This window comes from Populus nigra, chromosome 15, assembly GCF_951802175.1.
Source record: "Populus nigra chromosome 15, ddPopNigr1.1, whole genome shotgun sequence".
NCBI lineage: Eukaryota > Viridiplantae > Streptophyta > Magnoliopsida > Malpighiales > Salicaceae > Populus > Populus nigra.
Genome location: NC_084866.1, coordinates 7837243 through 7860065, shown reverse-complemented (window position 1 = coordinate 7860065; position 22823 = coordinate 7837243). Strand labels below are relative to the sequence as shown.

At 31.8% G+C, this 22823-nt stretch overlaps 2 protein-coding genes across 8 annotated transcripts; both read right to left on the bottom strand.

Annotated features, from left to right (window-relative positions):
• Positions 1-5556: 5556 nt before the first annotated feature.
• Positions 5557-9724, bottom strand: LOC133674751 (nucleosome assembly protein 1;2-like). Of its 4 annotated transcripts, none has more exons than XM_062095971.1 (13): positions 9486-9724; positions 9314-9357; positions 8915-9010; positions 7612-7704; positions 7423-7507; positions 7276-7337; positions 7000-7184; positions 6699-6876; positions 6549-6592; positions 6258-6384; positions 6168-6206; positions 6032-6049; positions 5557-5930 (listed from the first exon to the last, which is right to left on the bottom strand). In XM_062095971.1, the coding sequence occupies exons 1-13, from the start codon at positions 9529-9531 to the stop codon at positions 5859-5861; spliced, it is 1089 nt and encodes a 362-aa protein (XP_061951955.1). In that variant the 5' UTR covers positions 9532-9724; the 3' UTR covers positions 5557-5858. The 4 variants fall into 4 exon arrangements, with proteins under 4 accessions (XP_061951955.1, XP_061951956.1, XP_061951953.1 ...); XM_062095972.1 differs by having other exon boundaries at positions 5557-5927; XM_062095969.1 differs by having other exon boundaries at positions 6168-6384.
• Positions 9725-18241: 8517 nt separating this feature from the next.
• Positions 18242-22120, bottom strand: LOC133673953 (protein NDL1-like). 4 transcript variants are annotated; one of them, XM_062094897.1, is made up of 11 exons: positions 21679-22120; positions 20670-20769; positions 20363-20460; positions 20131-20219; positions 19926-19995; positions 19763-19849; positions 19598-19675; positions 19436-19492; positions 19239-19312; positions 19010-19145; positions 18242-18754 (listed from the first exon to the last, which is right to left on the bottom strand). In XM_062094897.1, the coding sequence occupies exons 1-11, from the start codon at positions 21736-21738 to the stop codon at positions 18533-18535; spliced, it is 1071 nt and encodes a 356-aa protein (XP_061950881.1). In that variant the 5' UTR covers positions 21739-22120; the 3' UTR covers positions 18242-18532. The 4 variants fall into 4 exon arrangements, with proteins under 4 accessions (XP_061950881.1, XP_061950883.1, XP_061950882.1 ...); XM_062094899.1 differs by having other exon boundaries at positions 19257-19312; positions 21679-22118; XM_062094898.1 differs by having other exon boundaries at positions 19926-19986; positions 21679-22118.
• Between the last annotated feature and the right edge of the window lie 703 nt (positions 22121-22823).

Sequence of the window (22823 nt, the reverse complement as noted above, 5' to 3'; positions counted from 1 at the left end):
AAACTCTTTACATATTCTCAAATAGTAGTGATTGTGAAATTCTTACACAAAGTGAAATGAGATTTGAAAAAAGTTTCAAAATTTACCTAAAGGATTAATGACTATATTGTTGAGAACAAACATGATTCAACAAAGTAGATACACTTCATGTTATAATATCTAAATCAAAACATTCTTGATGAATGAATAATAACTACATTGAGAAACTACTCATTAAAAGGTTAAGTCAAACTACAGATGACTTTTCTAATATTTAAGGGATCATGATACGTTGCTAGAAGGTACATTTTATCTTCAAATATAGATCAATTAAATGTTAAATTAATAATAAATTAAATTGTTTAATTTATTTAATCCTAGTTTATTTAGGATTATGATTTATATTTTGGTCAACTTATTAGAAACTCAATGGGTCACACACATTAAAAATCATTGGTAAAAATTTAAATTAGGATAATTAATCAAATGTGAGTTGATTGTGAATAAGTTTTAGAAATTGAAGAATAAAATGTAATTAATACAAGGGATTACAATTCTAGACCTAGAAAAATCAAGTAGGAACTTGATTGAATAAATTTTTAAAATTATTCTGAAATAATATATATGATATTATTCAGGTGGCAAATTGATATTTTATTTTTTACAGAGTTATTAGATTGTTTTATAAATAGGATGTTATGAATAATATTTTTTGTATAGAAAAAAAATTATTTGAGTTATAGAACATAACACAAAAGAAAGAGCTAATACTCAAATATAAAATGACCTTTCTCTTCTAAAATGGGTTTTAAGAGATTTTTCACTATTGATTCATGTGGATTACTATTAAAGGCTATACACATAGACGACTTGTAATTTGCAACAACCCAGCTTTAAAGAAGCTGATTAGACATTAAGAAGATCTAATATTCAATAATCTACATTTAAACATTGAACAATCCTAGATTGTGTAATAGGATCCTTAGAACTACCAAAAAGATTTTTAAATTATCATTTTTTTTGTGTTTACATGTTTAAAAAAACTCATTAGTAGAAAAGTCCAAATCCAATTTGAGGTTTTTTCAACTTCATTAGTAACACTATCTATGGGTACCTAAATAGAAGATAGTTCAATCTCATTTCTTACATCATTAAAAGTGTTTTTTTTTTATAGCTAACAACTTAGAAATGCTAAGACACGGGAGAGTAACCAACCTTTTCATAATAAGTATACTAGCTCCTCTAGATTTTTAACAAATCGTACATTAAATGAAAGTGTTAACTAAAGTTTTTCTTGTTACACAAGAAACGAGTGACACAATAACTAGCTCTAATGCATGCACTTTAAGTACATGTAAACAACTCTATTTTCTTGAAAAAAATAAGGTACAACAACATACAGGAAAGCAAACATGGGAACACTTGTACTCTAACCCTCTGAATAAGTTCCTTTTTTCAATAAAGAGCTTTCTCAAATTGGATGCTTTATACTTGAACTTTAAAGATCTAAAAGTAAAGCGGCAATAAGTCTTATCTACAAGAATGGTTACCATTATCAATCTCCCTTCAAATCTTGCTCTTGTACCTTTTATGTATGAAACAACTTGGAGCTTGTAACATAAAACAATGATGATATAAGTAAAATCCTTGACTTTAACGATTTGCTTAGGCATGACACCATAGCTTAAAGCCTAACTCTATCCTTGACTTTAACAATATCTGAGCCAAACTCATATCTCACTTCAACACAAATGTATTATCTAAAAAGAAAACAATTAAGCTCTTTGTCATCATATAATGAGAAGATGATAGCCCAAATCATATATTTAAAAGCTTAATGAGAAAATGATAAATGTGGAAAGTCTACTTAAACTTATTACCACTAAAACCCTAATTAGTAGAGTTTACAACTATTCTCTATAGAAATAACTATACATTTTTCCTAACCAAACTCTCCTCAAAGTGAAATAGGCAATGAAAAACATTATTTGAGTAGAATAAGAGAGCCTGACCAAGCAAAGACACCTTCAATTCTCCCCCAAACATCATCGATTTTCTAGCAGTTCTAATATATCTAAAAACAACACAAATGAATATGTTCTTGATCAACTGGTGTTTCTTGAGCTCGTGACTATAACTTTGATCATCACTTGCACCGAGGTGTTGGCTTTCAATGGAATTTATACAATATCTGCCTCCCATAAAAAAACATTGTAAGCACACAAAACCCTAATAAAATTTGTTTCTTTCATCATAACAATTATCATGATATATTATGCCCTAAAAAAAGATAAAAAGGTTGATCACCGAGGGTTACCTCCAACAATTTATAAAAAAAGAAATGCAACCTGAACAAAAAAGAAAATAAGTTGGTATATCTTATAATGTGCTACCCGGGATAAAAAAAATATTTAAACTTTTCAATTAAAAAAGGAATATTTTCTATTTAAATAGTCTTTGTATATTCTTTTTCAATGGTATTGCTTATCTCCATGTCTCCAAGTAAAATCTCCATGTCTCCAAGTAAAATTTTCATGTCTTTCTAAATAAAATCTTCAAGCAAAATCTTCATGTCTCTAATAAGATCTTCACGTCTTTTTATAATGATCTCCACAAACATTCATCATGTAAATTTCTATATTGATTCTTCATTGTCATTTGCACAATCATTATGACTTTTGTGATCATGAAACATTTTTTACCTCACCTGAAAATGGTCTTCTCTACCTAAATAAACTCTTTATTCAGCTTAAATGTTAAAACTAGTTGTGGCAACCCGAAAGTTCTCCACTTTCATAAGCATTCTTTTAGCTACCTTTTAAAACAAGGAGGGCCAATTAAAGAAGTGTATTATATCCTATACTATCTTGACTTGACTCTTACAACATATGTTTTTATGTGCCTAGTTGTTATAACATGCTACATTGTTAAGCTTGATGAAAAAATTCATGAGTCATTAGATTTACATATAATTTCAAAGACTAAATAGGGAAATAAATGGGCCAAAAGGCTCGAAACCCTTTTTAAAAAAGACCGAATAATATTGTTCGGTCAATCTAATAGCTAAAGACCATGCAACTATTGTCTGGACTTCTAGTTTGGGCCAAAGGCCCAACTACCTAATTGACTAAAAAAAGCATGGTCAATAAGGGAGAAGAGTTAGCTAAAATAGCCCAATGAAGAATGGCTCGCTACAGTAATAGAAAAAAAAGAAAAAAAAGAAGATCTCTTAGCAAAAAAGACCAAGTAGATGAAGGAAAAATAAGATCGACTTATTTTTCAATGAGGAGAGAGGAAAAAAAAGAAAAAAAGAGAGAGAAAGAAGCCATTAAAACACCGTCATACCTCTACCATGTACACGTGCCCTACCACCAGAAAGAGCTCGAAGAATAAGTCCAATGACACCAAAGAACACCACCATCAAAGGTGGAAAGAAGCCACATACGTCTTCTAAAGACAACAAGTTATCCCGCGTGCTAGCTCATATAATAGACATGCTAGACAATTTTCCCTTCTCCTATAGTTCAATCCTTAGTTCTTCTAAAATTTTTCATTTCAATCCTCTAAGTTATTTTTCCGAACAACATGCAAATGAAGGGGGAAGAAAGGAAAAGAACAAAAAATAATGAGCTCAAAAGCCAAACAACTACTCATGCACTTGTAGAAGTTACGGGTGCACACCATGTTAGTATAATGTCATACCGCCACCTATGAATGCTTGCTTGTCTCGCCAATAGATGCCTATCTTTCTCACTAATACCCAGTACGACATTACCATATCCAGTACATCCCTTACACCTAATGACTTGTTTTACAAGTTACTTACACGTTAAAGGGTATTATTTTTCATGATCACTCTTACATAGTATGTCTAAAACTCCATGCTCCATTAGGTAATTTCATGTGAACAAAGTATATAAATACCTTATGTCACCAAGTAATAATAAACGCATGGGGCCACATGACATATAACAACACACGACAATCATAACATAAACTCTCTCATGCTCTCATTTTAGTCCTCTTAACTAGACATTATTTTCTTCAAATGATTTACTTAAACATCAAAGGGTCTTCTATTATGATAAGAAGTTTGTTTTGGCAGGAGTTTATGGACTAGCCTGGTCCAACTTAATAAAAATACCTTCAAAACCCCATCATATTAGGCGTGGAAATACCCAATTCAATTTAAAGTTTTTTCTAACTTCACTATCCAAACTAAAAGAACACTATCCCATTTCTAAAAGTTGTATTGGGTAAAAAAAAAACTAATCTTGTACTTGCATAAAAAAAAAACTAATCTTGCACTTGCATTACAGGGATATGTTAAGAGCTAATGCAAAATGGAGAGGCTCAAGCCAACACAGTGCAATATCATACTTGAATCCCTAAATCGATCAGATGAGACTAATTTATTTGTCTGCACTTTCATTGTGAGTTAGACACAAATTTCTTAAATTGTAAAAAAAAAAAAAAAACACATTTAGATTGCTAAAAACTTTCTGGCATTGTCATTAAACTTGGTACAACAGTTAAACTTGAAAAATCTCAACCCAACTTTTTTATTTATATTTAGGTAGTCTGTTAACCCTGCAACCTGGAACCCAACTTTTTTATTTATATTTAGTTAGTATGTTAACCCTGCAACCTGTGTTATGGAATCCACTAGGTCAAATTATTTTTTTTATTTTATTATATGATAGAAAACACCAAGATTAATTATCATTAACTCAATATTAAATTATAAAAATCAATAAAAATCTCATATTAAATGATAGAATTGGCAAAAAAAACATATAAAATAAAGTTTGAAAAAATCTCAATCTAACTCTTTGATTAATATTTTATCTACTCGTCAAATTCATGATTCAGGTTATAAACTCCACTTGATCGATTTAATTTTTTTTATTATATAATAAAAAAATATAAAGAGTAATTCATCATGGATCTAATATAAAAAGATAGAATTTAATAAAAATCTCACTTTTAAGTGATAGTCTGAAAAACAAAATTAAAAAAAAATTATAGCTTAGAAAAAAAGCTTAGTCGCATTGTGCCAGCAAACCAAACACAAGAGGCCAACGTGCTTTACTTTTTTTAATTTTTGCTTTGTATAATGGTCATCCACCCTTTTTTTTTCAATAATAATAATAATAATAATAATAAAACAAAATATAGGTCACCTATGCAAATTACACAGCTGTAAGGGACTTAAAGTTGCGACCTTTCTTTTAACCCATGCTGCAACATGGTTTTAATATAAAATGTATAAAATAATATATTAACTTATTTCACTATATATATATATACTCGACGCAATTCACGGGTTATTTTTAATTGATCGTATATTTACATGTTAAAATGATAATATAAATATAAATGACGCATGCAAGTCCCAGCATGACTTGAAAAATAACAGAAAAAATAAAAATAAAACATCCAGACCACCGGCCTTCTCAGGATAGTGAATCAATAAAAAGCCCCGCCTGCTGCCAAAAATGGCTTTGGGCTGGGAAGAGGGCTCGCAATAACGGATCAACGAGAAAGGGCACCAAACAAATTGCAAAATTCAGAAAATAAAAGCAAGGGGAGAAGAGTTCATTTAATAGTAGAAGGAAATCCCACTAGGAAAACAAAATCAAAAGCATAAAAACCTCTTATAACCTATTTCACCACATTCCCCTCCAAACCACCAGGGGATAAATAGAAGTCCAGACCATTCGTTCAGAATATGGCATACTAATGTAAAAGTGAAAAAAAAAAAGAAATAAAAAAAAAAGAAAAGAAATGAATGAACATCCAAAAATTCAACGCCCCTTCCTATCTCCTCTTCCAAACATGGCATCAACACTTGACAAGTATGCTGCAGCAATCAAACTTCACTGCTGCTTGCATTCTGGAGGCCGCTCACCCTGCTGACCATCCCCAACTTGTCCCTTTCCACTTTTCTGCTGTAAAATCATAGGTGAAAAAATAAGTTAAATTCACCTAACTTGCAATTGGAAAAGTGAGATGATCGAATGCGAAAGAGTCTATTGAATAGAAGCAATACCTTGTTCCCAGCAGATGACTGCCGCAAAATTTCAGCCCAAATAAAAAAAAAAATTAGTATCGTACCACACTTCAAACAGATGAACAGGAGAAAAAAAATACAATGTGAACTCAAATTTCAAGACAATCAATCAAACCTTATTTTTGGTCTTGCTTTCATCAACCTCATCCTCATCCTCATCAATATCATCATCATCCTCGTCCTCGTCCTCCTCCTCATCCTCATCAATATCATCATCATCCTCGTCCTCCTCGTCCTCCTCATCATCATCCAATCCAAGCTCATCCCCCTGAACTGCCTCCCCAGTAAACCATGACACAGCATGGGGGATGATCTTATCTCGAATGGTTGACCTTGATCATAGACATGTATGAAAAAAGTTCAAGTAAAAATGAAAGGGAAACCGTGGCTAGCAGATTTGGGACTCTTTAACATTTAAAAATAAAGTTTAGCTGATTGCCACTTGGAAACCCAGTTCATGACGTGAAGTGAATAGTTGAAAAAAAAAAACCCTCACCCAATGTCATAATCTTGCTCCATCTGATTTTGAAGTTCCTCAGCCTGTTCAAGAAGATAACAAAAAAAACAACCAGAAACCAGAATTAAAAACAAGAAGCAATGAGTTATCATTAATCATTTCAATAGATGTAATAAAACTTGTCATTACAGTATCTTCATCAATATCTTCATCATCCTCAGGAACTTGTGGTGGACTGAAGAAGTTGAAAAAACTTTCACATTCTTCAGTTTTGGTAATTGGCTTGGCATTCTTCGATCCTTTCTTGGGCTTCTTCTTAAGAAGCTTCTGGGTCAAGCATTTCCCTGGATACCATTCAATCTCAGTCCTACAACACACCAGGTAACAAAAATATTTCAGTTCGAGACCAAGCCTTCTCCAATGTTGGTATTACAACAAAAGAAAATGGTCAGAGCTTGTCAGCATAATCATGAGACAAAATAGAACTTACCCTATTGCTTTCTCAAGAATGGGCTCATCTTCATCAATCATGTGGTATGTCTTTGTCAAAACATAGTTCTTGAAATAAGGGTTGGAATCAAAGAAAAACTCAAGCTTAAATCCCTTGGGATCCTCTATCCTATGCCACTTAATATCTTTAAGGTACTTGAGAGCTCCTTCATCACGCTCAGTAATCTGATGACAATACCATAAAAAAAAATTGAAACCATATCATCAGAAGCATTGAAATCAAGACATATGATACAAGCAAACAAAAAACACAAACCTCCTCAGCTAGCACTTCATTGTTCTTCATTGCGACAAGCCAAAAATCAGGAACGCCTTTCTCTACATCAGATGTATTTAAATATCAAGCTACACATACTTGTCAGTAAAAGAAATGACCAATGAAAAATAAGCAGAATGCCAGTACCTTCAGCAGCCTTTTCCCCCTCTTGGTCCATTGCCGCTTCATTTTTAGTTTCAAATTCAGCAACACCATTCACAATCTCATATCGCTGTAAGTAGGCAGAGAAGCAGAATTAAAAACATCCTTTCATAGGATAATTTAGATGACAAGTGTATTAGAACAAAACAATAATGGGCTCCAATTATATCTTACCTTAGTGTATAATGGTTGGTACAATTTCTGATACTTCGCTTCAAGGGTTGCTCTCTCCTCAAAGAATTTTGCCTCTAACTCATCATGTTGACTCTGAACATTGAAAAACTTCATAAATAAAAGACTAAAGCCACCAGTTAATCATGCAAGAATGAGAACAAAGATGAACATTAAGTAATTTAATGCAAAGACATGAAATAGAGAAAAACCACAGCTAACAAACTTTCCTCAACTACCCAAAATATTAAGGGGTGTTTGGCACAACTTCTACTTTCAGATGCTTTTCAAAATTGCTTTTGGTTTGAAAAGGCATTAAATTGATGCTTTTTTTAATTGTTTTTTATGGTTTTGATATGCTGATGTCAAAAATGAAAAACAAATCTGAAAAAAAAATTCATTTTGATGCATTTTCAAGCGAAAAGCTATTTTAAAAAGCACCTTGCACCACAATCCCAAACACCTCCTAAGCAGCATATTCAATTTTCCAAAGACTGAGAATGAAGCAAACACAAGGGCAAATTCAAGTCTCGAAAGTTGCAATTTCATGCCAAAATTGTTAAAAAGGGATGGGCTGCCTCAAAATTCTTCCATCCACAACCTCAAAGGTAGCTTTACAGAAAAATAACCTTTACGAGATGGTACAACTTCTGCTAGTCATCAAACCTCTCTGCATTCTTGCCATCTTACAGAAAGAAAATCTTAAAATATACCATCCAAAAGTTCTGTTTTAAGTATTTAATTTAACTCAATTAAATTCTATTTGGTCCAGTTACCATGTTTGGAAACCTCAGTGAAATAGAGCTCAACACATTCTCCCAAAGCTGACCTCATCCTCCGTTTCTTGTTTGCATAGAATTATCAAAGACGAGTAATGATATGGGAAAAAATAACTCAATTCCACACAGTAACTTCAACATAATTCTATCTTTTCAAATTTTATTCCAAGCACATAAATTTGAATTAAGTAAATCATCGTACAAATGAAAATTAATTCAATAAATTTCATTCCAATATAAAATTAATTCTGAACAGCTATCAGAAGAAACTATATCAAAGCTGGATTGATGGTAAGATTATTTACATTCCAATTCACGCAATCTAAAGTACAAAAACTGCATTATCACACAATGGCAACTTTCTGGAACAATAACAGAGACTTAGAAACAACACAACCTCATAAACAAAATCAATAAACTGCAAGCTGCCAACACACGAATATAGAAAATCAATAAACCACAGGCTAGAAGAGCACAGCTCTCTATTACACCACATAAAATCAGGTTTGACAACAAAAAGAACATGCCTGGATCCCTCTGAGATCCTCAACACGCTTCCTAACAGTTGGAGACAGGTTCTCGAGCAATTCAGAGTGCTGTCCAGTCAAACTCTGTAGCTTATTCTGGACAAAGAGCAAAAAAACTTCATCCAGTCAGCCATTACAATATCCTAAATCATAATAGGAAAAGTAAAACAGAAACAACATTGAGAGAGACAAAAACAAAAAGAAAGCATAGTCAAAGAGTGACCAGATAGAGGTTAATCAAAGTCCAACCACCAATCACAAACATAAAATTTAACGAGTGGCTACTCAAGGAAGAGAAACATCAAATATCCTTTTTTCATATTCTCCATAGTCGAACCATAAAAAGAACCCAACAAAATACAAGCCAACACAGAAATACAAAGTCAGTTACAAAACAACCTTGAGAGCATTAACAAGGCCAGCTCGATCCCCGTCATTAAGAGCTGCAGGAAAAAAAAAGAAAACGCAAAACAACTTTTATTATAAGAAGTCGAAAGCAATAGTGACGAAAATCAAAATCGAAAGAGAGTGGAAAGTGACAGAGAGGAAGAATTAGGGTTTTGGTAACCACCGGCGCTGAGATCAGCCATGTTGAAGTTATCCTTGTCGTTGCTCATGTTGAAAGAGTAAACAGAAAAGAGTGAGGGGTTTGAGAGAAGCGAAGAGCTAAAACCCTAGATGGGTTATGAGAAAGAGAGGGAAGAGGGTAAAGAAAAAAAAAAGAAAAAAAAAAGAAGCTGGTTGAGGCTTGAGAGAGAGTGGCGTGGCCTTGCGTTTCTAATCCTCTCTCTCCCTCTACTTGGAAAAACCTAATCGTGGGCTCGCTTTTTATATGTCGCCATGAGACCGTGAAGCTTAATTTATTGCCTGGACCAGCCCTATATTTTCAAAAACAATTTAAAAAAAAAATTTAAATTTTAAATTTTTTTATTTAAAATTAATATTTTTTATATTATTTTAATACATTGATGTTAAAAATAATTTTAAAAAAATAAAAAATATATTATTTTGATATATTTTTCAAGTGAAAAATATTTTAAAAAACAATCACAACAATACTTCCAAACACCCCCTAAGGATCTATTTGAGAATGTAGTTGGGTTGTTTTTTAAAGTGCTGCCGAAATGCATCAAAATGATATTTTTTTATTTTTAAAAAATTATTTTTGAGATCAGCACATCAAAACGATTCAAAACGTATAAAAAAATTAATTTTTAACAAAAAAAAATTTTGAATTTTTTAAAAACACTTCATAAATCACCAATAATCATTGTCCTCGATTTAAAAATAAACTAGGAAAAAGATTTAGGTCATCGAATTCAACTCTTAGTTTTTAATCAAATCAAGCTATTATTTTTATTAAAATAACAATGGTTTTTTCTTTTTATGTTAACTCACTCGAGTCATCACTGAGAAATTTAACCAAGCCAATTAAATTTTACCAAGTTAATTTTTTGCATGGTTTAACTAGAAACCTAACATAGATCGGGCTCTAGGTCTCAGTTTTTTTAGTTAATTTGTCAAGCAGAACTAGATTCTATAATTATATATGAGACCCTAATACAATTATTCATATGTAGTTATATTTGGTAACATATAGAAACGATAGTTTCACTTGAACCTGATGGATACCCGCTCAAACCGATTTGAATGAGTTAGATATTTTATAAATAATTATTTTTTAGGTTAGGTTCGGGTGAAAACTTGAAAGGATAAAGTCAAGTTCCAAATCGGTAATGAAAATCACTTTACCCAATCTGAAAATCATCCTATGTTCAATCTTAAATTTATTTGTTTACTATATATTTACGTTCATAAAGTTGACGAAAACTACAATCTTCTTTTAACTCATATGCAAAGTTTGTAAGAGACTGATTAGGTTAAAAAGAATATATTATCACCCTAAACATCCTATCTAAAATAAGTTGTGTTGCTATTATTGTCTTTTATTTCTAACAATTTATTATGTCTATCTATATGCAGTGGTCTATCTATATGGATAATAATGATTTTACTGCTATGAGTTAAACCTTGGGTGATTGGTTTAAGCCTAACCGTCCTAAGATCTAATTTATCTTTGCCACTCCCAGTTAAATAATAGTAGTATAGCAAGCTATGTCAATAAATAATCAATGAGTTTATGTTGGGCTCATTGAACCTAACCTAGATCCTAAGAAGGGTCAATGGATAATGCATTGTTTAGGTTAATTATTCTTATAGCACTCAAGATTCGCTCACAATATTTGCTAAATAAACAAAGATTGTATGCCCTAGTCCTACCCAAATAGTAACCATTATGAGTTTTGAAATAGGATATAATAACATGAGGGTCTCTTATGGATTAAATTTTGACAAATGACTATTTTGGGGTTCATTTGTGTTTAAGGTGTGTTATTTAATAATCACCTTCTTATGATTTAGTTTTTTATTGGTTGCCCCTCATTAGTGTTTGCACACATCAGTCTATGACTTGCGTATATACATTTATAGCAAGTGAACAATTTATTATCAACAGACATATATGAGAATTTATTAAAAAGATCAATACTCTCAATTGTTTAATGAATATTGGACTTAAACATTTCTAAAATTTATTTTTAAAATAAAAGAAATGAGCCATTCCTTTTATATGTAAAGCAATAGTTTATGTTGAGTCCATTTACCCTAAACACTAAGAGTGAATAGCAAAACATTTTGGATGTGATTTATGATTTTTTAAAATAAAAATGGATTTTTTTAAAAATTTTGAATGTCAGCTCATTAGGTCTTTTAATGTCGGTCAAAACCTAATGGACCTTGCCAATTTGTTCCAATGCCTAATGATGCAAGAATGAGTTACTTTGATATGTTTTTGAACTGAAACTAATAGCAAACAAATCAAAAAATTGGCACTATTTTTATGAAAATTCCATTTTAAATAGAAGCTTAATGTAGTAACAATATATAAATGACCAAAGACACACTAAATGCAATATGAAAAAAAATTTAATGAGTCCTGATGAAAAAATTGTCTTCAAAAAGCAAAAGAAAGCAATTTATAAAACATAGGACTCGAGAAATATATAGATCTTTTTAAAGATCTTGGTTGGCTTATACTAACTCTAAAGAATAAGAATAAAACTAGATTGAATCTACAATGTAAGAAATATCAATAGAAAAACCACAAGCTCCTCCACAATTGCATATAGTTAAAAACAAGAGATAAACAAACACAAAATAATCTTTCCAAGCAATATGTAATTCCAAGATACTTTTGAGCTCTTATTTTTTATTGTCGATAGACTTTATCATTCAATAGTTGTTCATCACAAGCAACTATTAAAACTAACATATACTTAATTCAAAATTTCTATTGTTATAAGTATGCACAAGGTGAATGAAACCATCCACATCAAAATAATAACTCATAATAGCTTAGAATCCAACTCAATAGTCCAAAAGTTTATAAACATTCTCTTCCAATCATATCGATGACATCTTTAGGATTCACAAACAAGGACAATCTCATATTATAATTTCAATGACATTATAAGATTCATGAACACAAATAACTTCACATCATAGTAGGCCACACAAACAATTATATATTACATTAGACATTATTACAAACATGCAAACTAAAACATTTAGAAAAAAGTAAATAAAAAAAAAGAGAAACACAAAGGAAATATACCTAAACTAGACGCAATTAATGGTTGAATCAAACTGAAATGTGAATTAGGACTCCTAGGTTTCTTGCTTTGAAACCTAAATTTCTCAATTTCCCACACTAAAATCTTCAAAACTCTCTAACCCCTAGAATCCTAGATTCACAAAGACCCAATCTTTTTTTTTAATTTAGTTTTTCATGTATTTCTCTATAAGAATTCCTCTCATATTGTCCTCTCTTAATTCTTAATCTCACTATGAATTCATCTATTTTTCTCTTCCACTATAAAAACTCTAGTCTATTTATTGTGTGATAAGGAGTAACTTAACCTAGGAGTCATAGAAAAAACACAACCCTATAGGATTATCCACAACCAAATATGGTCGTCCATAAAATAAAGATAAGAAAAGAACATACAAAGTTAACTAGGTCAATATGTGAGCAAAATACTCTTGGCCAAAACTAAAGTATAGCGATAAATCGTGACAAGGACACTAAAACCATAAACAGATGCACAACTTAGAGACTCACTCAATGTAAGAATAAACGATGCCATAGTTTAGAGAGGACAAATTTTAAATTGATCAAGGTGACATTTAAATTGAGAAAAATGATGCTAGCGATAAGGCTAGGTTCGGAATTAGATAAAAGGCGTAACTAGGGTTATACATGTTTTATTGAAAGAAGGCAAATAGATTAAGAGGCAGTTATATATGAGCTACCAAAAATAGCATTGTATAGGCATGATAAACTTCAAAACAAACCTTATTAATTAATGCCTTTTTAAAGTTAATATTCTTAAATTTGTATTTTTTTTAATGAGCCTATAATTGAAACCAAACAAAGAAAACATTTTGATTGGGTCCCTAATCTAATTTAAAAATAATGCTTTAATTTTTCTCACCTTTCAAAAAGGCCATTGGATTCCAAAACCATTTTAATTGAAGTCAGAACCAGTTATAAAGTAAAATGTTTATTCAATTAAGCCATTGATTGGATTAATAGAACCTCCTAAATCATGCCAAATTGAAAATCATAGTCATTAATCCTTTAATTCATTGATTGGTTATAATAATTGCCCTCTCATTATAATGCTTACAACATAAAGTGCTATGAAAAAAAGTACTTTCATAGGCTTTATGTAGTAAATTTGTAAATAAAGATCCAATTTGGTCCCTTCATCTCTTATTTATGCATGTAGATCATTCTTTAATATGTTATAGTTAACCAAGTCGCTTGTCATCCTGTTTTTTTTTCCAACCCTTTTCCCCTTTTGTTTTTTATTTTTATTTTTATTTAAAAGAAAATGATAGTTTCTAGGGAATCCAAATTTAGGTTATGACACCGACCATCCACACAAGGACTTATCACCATTATTAGGAGTGATTCATATATACAAAGCATCTTTCAATATACTATTCAATTTTCTCTTTTATTTCTTTTCCTTTTCTTTTCATTCAAACGATCTCTCCATTTCACAATTGATCATTAATCCAATCATTTCAAAAATCAATTCAAACTAAACCATCATTTATGGATATTCTCATCTCAAATTAATCCTTATGGATACCTATAAATCTAGTAATCCCTCATTGATGCCAATAACTCTAACTTACTCCTTTAGTTTCCAATTAATTTAGCAATTCCCTTACATAATGCTAATAACTCAGGCTACCCTTTTAATTTCCTTAATCTATCAATTTCCTTATGGAATGTTAATAACTTTGACTACCCTATTAGTTGCTAATCATTTTGGAATTTTCTTTACGGAATGTCAACAACTCAAGCTACTTTTTTGGTTGCCAATCTTTCTGGGAATTTCCTTACGGATTGCCAACAACTCTGACTACCCTTTAGGTTACCAATATTCCGTCCAATATTTAATTTCATTATTTTCTTGCTTTTTTTCCTTTTTACAATATTTTTATTATCCAAAATCAAACCATGCATAAAAAGACATTACAATTATAATATTTAAGACTTTAAATATGCAATGAGGTATTAAACACCTACCTGAAGCTTGTATGTCTGATGCTCATTGCTATTGTCTTATCCTGACTGGCATTCCAATGCCAACATGAATATATTCATTATAAGATATCAACTACCATAAGAATCTCATTCTAATTTCTATTCCATTCATATTTTTAAGTTAATTAACAAATAGATTGTTAGAGTTTCTTGAAAAATCAAACATATCAAAGTATTAATCATTTCTTAAGTTCCACCCCATCTTTCATTTAAGAATCTATTTGTCATGCTTACTCACATAATACTTTGCCCCTTTAAACACACAATTTTACCCAATTTCAAGCAAAGGATTAGAAATGGCAAAACTGGACGGTACTGGAATTACAACCCAAATTTGATTCCAGACCCAATTTCAAACACGTCATTTTTTCTTGCATGAATGAATTATTGAGCCTACCATATATTACTAGAAATGTACAAATGTCTACTTTCCAACCAAACTAGAAATGAAATGAAACTCCCTCTAAAGCTCGAGATATAAACCAAACAACATCCAAAGGTTCAATGTGATAGATTTGCCCATTTTTAACCCAAACCTTTGAACTTAGCCCATTTACTTCTTATTGGGTCCTCAACAATTTAGACCTTTTATTAAGCCCAATCAATGGTGTAAGTATAATCATATCATATCATTTATTTTATGTACAGACTTATTATCGTCTTCCAATATCATTATTTTTATTCCTCATTTTAACTTTAATATACCCTTAAATTTATTTATATAGTTTGTCCCTCCCATTATACATCACATTTATTTTTATTTCCCTCTTTTTTCTATCTCTTTTTATTTCGAGTTTTCCCTTACTTGTCGAGATCTTACTATCTTCAGTCCTATATTTATGTGGGGGTTTACAATAGTAGCCTTCTAGGATGATGTAATAACATATATATGTGTATGGGTGATGGATAAAAGTGACTCAATTGTAGTATAAGTCTTTTAACTATTTCATTTGGCGTAAGTATGTGGGAAATAAATACAAGTTGGTCCATGGTAATATATGCCCCTCATTTATTTCACTTCAATCATAATTAACCATAAGGTCCCAAGAACTCAATTGTTTCTTTAGACTATAGAGATTACAAGATTTGTTGTTCATGCTTCATCATGGTACTTGATCTTAGTTGTTTAATGGCTTACATTTAAGTAAAAGAGAATAGTTTTTATTTATTTATTTTCTTACTTGCAATTCTAGTGATGATGTGATCTATTTAGGAAAGATTTTAGTCTACATTGAATTGTTTTAAGTACTAACGCAATATAAACGGCCATGTAGTGTGCATTGGCTTAATACAATAAACCTAATAGAATAGAAATCTATATTCAAAATATTTACAATTCAAAAAACAAAATTCATTGTAAGAATGCCACCTAAAAATCTAAAAAGAGTTGCTAAGATGGACACAAAAATGTTGCAACAAGTAAAGGAACCAATCTTGTTGCAGCAACTACAAATCAAAATGCATAAATTTCTTGCATAGAAACTTGTTGAATGAACTAACATTCTGGTGGGGACATCAAACCTGAAACATTGTTTACGCAAGCATATAATCATAAACAATAGAGGATTATCTAAATTATTAAGAGATTGAGCTTTAGCTTATGTTTTAGGTTAATTTAAATGAACTATTAATTATACTTTATTTGTTGGGTTTAATTTAATTATTGTTCGGTATTTTATTTAATGGGTCATAAGTCCAATCACTTGTTCTAGTTAGAGTTTTAGTATTTATATCCTATTTTTCTAAATGTTATGTAGCTTTTGATGAATGAAATATGAATTGTAAAGTTACATATTTTTCAATCCCTCATTCTTTTCTCTCTTTGCTTTTAATTCTTAGCTTCTTCTCTAAAAGTTTTTTTATTTTCTTGCTTTAATTCTTTTTATTCATTGTTCCGCATTGCATTATATTCTTTTTGGACATACTTTGTCTTGATTTATTATTCATATCAGTAAAATATTTGGTAAAAAAAAAGAAATTAAATGTTTCTGCTCTAAGATAAACCTCTAGAAATCATCTTATAGATTTTAATAAAACCCATTAGTATACATGAAACGAAGCAACAGAGAGTGAGGATTAAGAAATACATGACAATTTAAAGGTGCAATTGTAAGACCTAGAATCTAACATGAAGATCTAGTTGTGTTTTTAGTGTTAAGATAGAGTTCAAAGATATTTTTGGGCTGGTACAGTGAGACTGTATAAACATGCAGATCTATAATCCATAGGACAAGAAGTGAGGATTAAGAATTAGTTCTAAGAATGCAAAATCCATAACAGCCACAAAACATGTCAGAAAACCAAAAGAAAGGTCTTTAAACCATGTGGTTACAATTGGAAAAAACCTTAAAAACCTGCTCTCGGCATAGTAAACTCTATCACCATGCAACTCAGAGTCAGATTATAAGTTCCCTCAAGTGGGAGATAGCTCGAAGCGTAGAAGACAAGAACTCCAACACAAACAAATAGAAAGAATATAAACCTTACGGTTGTGCACTTGTAATACGTTAAAAACCAGAAGCATAAACAAAGTAATTGAGTGTGTAAATGTAGTTATAGACTGGAATTTTACCTGTTCTTACGATGATGATGTTGTTAATTGCCTTTTTACTACTAGAGAATCTTCACTTAAAACTGTTGCAGAACCATGCAGTTAAGCTGGACTGTCTATGTTTGTCATGTCAAACAGGTCAGCAAAAGGGGGCACTAAGCCTATATAGATTCAAAAGAAGAAGAAAGGGGGTTATGTTGTTTGTTTGTGTAGGAATGCTAAGCGCAAATGTTACCAAAATTTAATTAATATATGATTCCCTCTTTCTTCTGAAGCTACATATTCTTGTCTTTAATTAGGATTGAAATTTAATAAAATAAAAGGAACTTGACCAACTTTTTTGTAGGTTTGTTTATAAGTTTGATAGTAATTTAGAACGATAAGGAAGAAAAAAAACGTGAACTCGTCCTGGACTATTACACCTGCAAAGGTTAGCCTTCATTATGTCGGAGTTTGATGGGCTATCAACTCTTTAGATAAAAACTATACATGTTTTTACGAGTAAAAACTTAATTAGAAGTGGCTATGCATGGTCTAGCAACGTCAGTGATATTGCTAAGAACATATATAAGACTGCTGGTAGAACCTATAATAACAGATGTGTTGGGCAAGAACTTCATGAGAACTATCTTCAAACACAGGATAATTTTAGAAAGCATGAATGTAATGATAATTTGTAAGGAGTTGGCTGAAATCACTTTCTAGGATATGATTATAGATGCTCTAAAGGTACTTTAAAAATCATTAAAAGCCCTCCTGCACCGGTATTGTCTTCAATTTGTTTATTCAAATCTATTCTGGGCATCACAAGAAAGCCATGCTTGCAGTCACTAGCAGGTGGAGCTCGAGAAAAATCTTGTTCGGTAGAGAATGAAAAGGAAGAACAAGTTCTGTCTCGTGAACAAACAGGCCGAGGATCTTCCCACGCTAGTTCTTGACCCTCTGAATTACCTGTTTGGTGATTGAAATTGAGTTTTGGAATGGAGGGAGTTTTTTTTCCATTTAAAATAAAAGGGAAAGTTTTCCATGGGATTTCTTAAAATTATAGATTAACAGATCATGGGATGGGCAAAAGGAAGAGAGGGGTGCTAAAATATGAGAGCATGTAACAGTCGAGTTTGTCTCTATTATTAAATCATCGTCAGCATAAAAAAAATGTCAGCCCTCTACAGAATTTACAGACAGCTCAAGGACTCTTTTATGACTGAAACCAAAAGAATGAATAAATGCAGGTCATCTTCCTATGCCATTGACAATTCTTCCTCTATCTACACCTCTTCCAACAGCTTCTACTCTTTAAGGAATATTCATAAAGAAACAAGAAATTATTGAGAAGCTTTTCAATCAAAAAGGTGAATAAATAAGTCGAATAATAATCCTCTCCAACTCAACCTTCAAGCGAAACACGGGTTTTTATTGGTTTAAGCTTCAAACCCATGCTTTCAGGAGAGAGAAGCTCTGGTGAGATACAAGAGGGGCTGAGTGGGCTCCTTGGACTGTCGCTGAGTTGGCATGGCCTGTACAACCCATACCCCATGAAGAAGTACTCCATAGGTATCAACATTGCATGTGGTTGTTCTTCTGTTACCATAGATCCACAAGCCTGGACCTGCGCAGCAAGCATGAAAACCATATTCACTTTCTTTCAAGCACCATCAAGTTTGTTTGTAACATGTAAAGCTAGTTTTGCACGTAGTGACTAGTTTCAAGCTCAACTGCTGCTGTCAACGCAATGACATGGAATGAAATTCACCAAATACTTGAGAAATATCATCGGTAGAATAGAGTAAACTTCTTTTGTTAGAGTAAACTTCTTTTGTCTACAAATTCTTATAGAACATTCTAAAGACTCTAAACCACGCACCTCGACCAATGCACTATATCTTCGATCCAACTTCGTGATCATGTGGAGAGCCTCGGAATGGAAAGGAGAGTTATCTCCGACAAATACAAGAGTGCGGCATCTTAGTTTCTTCAACCCACTAGTAATGTCGGGTCTCCTGCAGGTTTACAAACAAAGAATTTCAACTTCAAGTATCTAAATTGAAGTGCACAGGTAGAAAATTATGTGCAGAAGAAGAGCAGAGAATAACCACAAGACAATTTCATACTGATTAATTGCTTGAAGAAACCGCAAAACATTTATACCCTGCCTCTCATCAAGCAACTGAAGAAACAAACAAGTCACAAGAATCAAAACAGTGTGACCCTATTAAACGAAGCAAAGTGAGATTAAAGCTAATGTGATTCAGAGAAAAATAAATAAACAAATGAAAAGTTGAGCACTAACTCCTCTACATGCTTGAGCTATGTCGGACTCAGGAACTTCTGCACTACCGCGAACATCCTGTTACAATTAATAGCTATTCTCATCATTCAACCTAACTAATGATGGGATATGGACTGTAAAACATTTTTACAAAAATGGCTAGGACATGGAGCACTACAATACCTTGCTGAAGTACCGCTGAAGCAAAAACTCCTTAAGTAAACCACACATGCCATAGAAATATAGCAAATTTGACATCACCTGAAAAATATAAATGAACTCAAACATGCTTATAAAAATTATAGGAAATCTCTGTAAAAGAATTATGGAAGGATTTGCAGAAATAACCTTGTTATATAACCATTCAGTCCAAGAGGGTGTTTTGCATAAAGGGGACACGAGTATCAAACCAAGAACACGCTGTCTATATTTCATCTGTAGTTCAGAACCTTGATCAGTTAAAAAGGTGGGAGTGATTGAAAATGTTATAACATTCCAGAAGGGAACATACAGCAAATAGGGTTAGGATGTAGGCACCAGCTGTCACCCCCATGCACATCACTGCACCAAGCCTGAAAAAGCTAGAGACTAAATTAGCATCAACTGCATACAAGGATGATAAATTGCTTGCATTTCATTCTGAAAACCAATTGATGGAAGAGTTCAAAACACAATGAGTTAACTAACAAAGAAAACATTGAAGCATCAAACTTTACCCGAAATAGTTGAGAACCTCAATGATCTGATCTGCAAGGTCATCGACGGAAGGCAAAGGATCATCAGGACTAATTGGAGCAGCTCCCAACTGCAAGAACTCTTGTGAAAGTGCCAGAAAAGAAACTCTGTGAACAATTTGTTGGTAATGCAAAATGTTGGCTGAAAACAAAATGATTCATGGAAATAAGGGATACATTATGTAGATGCACTCAAGTCGACTAGCTAACTGACCTCATGACCTGGAGGAGTAATGTGGTAAATGCAGAAGTTGTGTACCAGTAAAGATGCCGCTTCAGGGCAAAAGAATAGGCCTTGGAAACAAGACATATCTGATAAACAAGTATAAACAAAAAGGAATCCAAACATTGTTAGAACGCTGAAATATGCTAACTGAGAAAAAACTGACAAATAAAACACATGATGATAAACCACTCAGTAAATATGAACTGAAATCCAAAGGCCTATGCCAGATACATTCTTAATAGTTATATAAATAACATGCAGAAACAGCACAAGAGATATGACATTATGCACTTACAGTTTAGAGCTAAATCAGGATAAGTAATTAGTGCTGGCTTGTCTTGGTCTCCATACACTATAACAGACACGGAACCACAACCAGTTCTTACATGATGTTCCTGAAATAGGTTCAAACAAGGCAAATCATGAACAGACGAAAGAAAGTTTTCAATGACCATCAATCCATCAACTTTAAGAGGATAAAATTAGACAGTGCTTCACTACCATGATATTCTAATAACTTGTGTGTTATTCACCAAGAATGATTGAAGAAACAAAACTGATTTATAAAATTGACAGCTACACATTAAAATAATAATTAAGTGTAAGACAAGCCAAAGTATAGCTAAGGTTTCTTCAATGAATTGCAACAGACTTTGACTCAAACACAAGCAATGAACATTGACATCAAAATCATCAAACAACAAGGAAGGAATATAAAAAGTATAAAAAAAGAAAAGAAAAAAGAAAGCCTGATTCTTTTACATATTGACAGCGTCAGCAGAATTTCAAATAACTTATTCCAATGAAATATAAACGATCCAAAAACAACTTCTCGACAGAACTTCAGATCCTGAAAACATTGAAAGCTACAACCTTGCACAAGAAAAGAAAACGATACCATTTTCAATAAGGAGGAGAAAAAAACAAGAAAATGTCAAGAACAGCTGCAGCACAACCAGTGGTTAAAAATTACAAAATTCCCATCAGTACATGAATGTAGTAAACAAACAAATGAATTTATGAAAACAATAAAAGCACAGATCTATAGACACACTCAAATCTCCAAATATGAAAAAAACAACAACAAGAAGAAGAATTTCTAGCCCATATTTGTCATTCCATTTGTGAAAAAAATGAAACACTATCCAAATGGGTCTCGTTATTTTCTTTTTAAAATATAAAACAAAACCAGAATCCCAAATGAAATCAAAACCAACCTTCATAGTGCCCATCGAAACAGAAGGCAAAACAACTCCAAATTGAACAAGGCAAAAAAAAACAAATACAAAGGAAAAGCAAAAAACCTTTCCACCGAGGTAGATCTTTTCCACATCGACGAAAACGGAATCGTTTGACTCAGCCATGGCCGTGGCTCTCTCGCTCTCTCTCTCTCTGATTCTCGCTCAATAATGCCCCATTCAACCCAGAAATCTCAAATTCTCTTGCTCTTTATCTCCCCTTCCCCCTCTCTTCTCTCTCTAAAATTTAGGCTTTGGCGTATGGCTTATTATATACCGGCCGATTTTTTCTCACTTTTAACTTCACTCTCGACTCCAAAAACGATCTGCACTTAACCTCCACCGACTATTTTTTAATGTAAGACATCCATCCTAACTGTCTTTTAACTGTCTGACCTCTTGGTCGAATGTACATTTGCCTTCCATATCAGTGTTCCTGTCGTCAAAACCGAACCATAAATTGAACAAGCGCTGGTTCAGTAGTTCTTTTGTTCAATTGATGGTTCACCGGTATGTTCCGGGTTACCTGACACCTGTAATATATATATATATATATATATATATATATATATTAGTTATCGCTGCGGATTATAAATATATTTTTAAAAATACTGGATATAACCTACTTTTTTTACATAAAAAAATCAAAATATAAATTGAAAATTTCTTGCAAGTATCAAATTAAATAAATCAATAATAATCTATATAAATAAAAAAATCATTAATAATAACCAAAAAAATTAAAAACATTTGAGAAATAAATATAGATTAAAATATTCAATTACACAAAATGAGATATTCAACTGATAAACTTGTTTATTTAAATTAATAAAAGATAAATTCATATTGTAAAAACTTTATGTCTTAAAAGATAAATACGAATGAAACTAACTGAATAAACTCACACGCTAAAACAAATATACATAAAGCCGAACACATCAGAAATATTATTTTAAAAAAAATTATTTTAAAAAATAAAGTTCATTTGTATAAAATAAAAAAGAAAATATAGATGAATTAGAATAATATCTTGAAAAATCAAACATAAACAAAACAATTAAAAAAACTTATATTCTAAAAAGATATGCAAAACCCGTGACGTAAGTTATAAGATCGGGATAAATTAATAGAAAAGAAATTAAAAAAAATCACAAAACTAATATTACAAAAAAACTAATTCAGAAAAATGAGATCATATGAAGCCAAATCCC

Bases quoted from the DNA above. Each gene is read 5' to 3' on its own strand.
- LOC133674751 (XM_062095969.1), bottom strand. From the start codon at position 9,531: ATGAGCAACGACAAGGATAACTTCAACATGGCTGATCTCAGCGCCG. The intron at 9,358-9,485 runs GTGGTTACCAAA...TTTTTCCTGCAG, and splicing joins CATGGCTGATCTCAGCGCCG to CTCTTAATGACGGGGATCGA. The intron at 7,185-7,275 runs GTTTGTGTTTTT...TATTGTCATCAG, and splicing joins ATGAAGTGCTAGCTGAGGAG to ATTACTGAGCGTGATGAAGG.
- LOC133673953 (XM_062094897.1), bottom strand. From the start codon at position 21,738: ATGGCTGAGTCAAACGATTCCGTTTTCGTCGATGTGGAAAAGATCTAC. The intron at 19,676-19,762 runs GTTATTTCTGCA...TATATTTTTCAG, and splicing joins CTGAATGGTTATATAACAAG to GTGATGTCAAATTTGCTATA. The intron at 19,493-19,597 runs GTATTGTAGTGC...TAATTGTAACAG, and splicing joins TTCAGCGGTACTTCAGCAAG to GATGTTCGCGGTAGTGCAGA.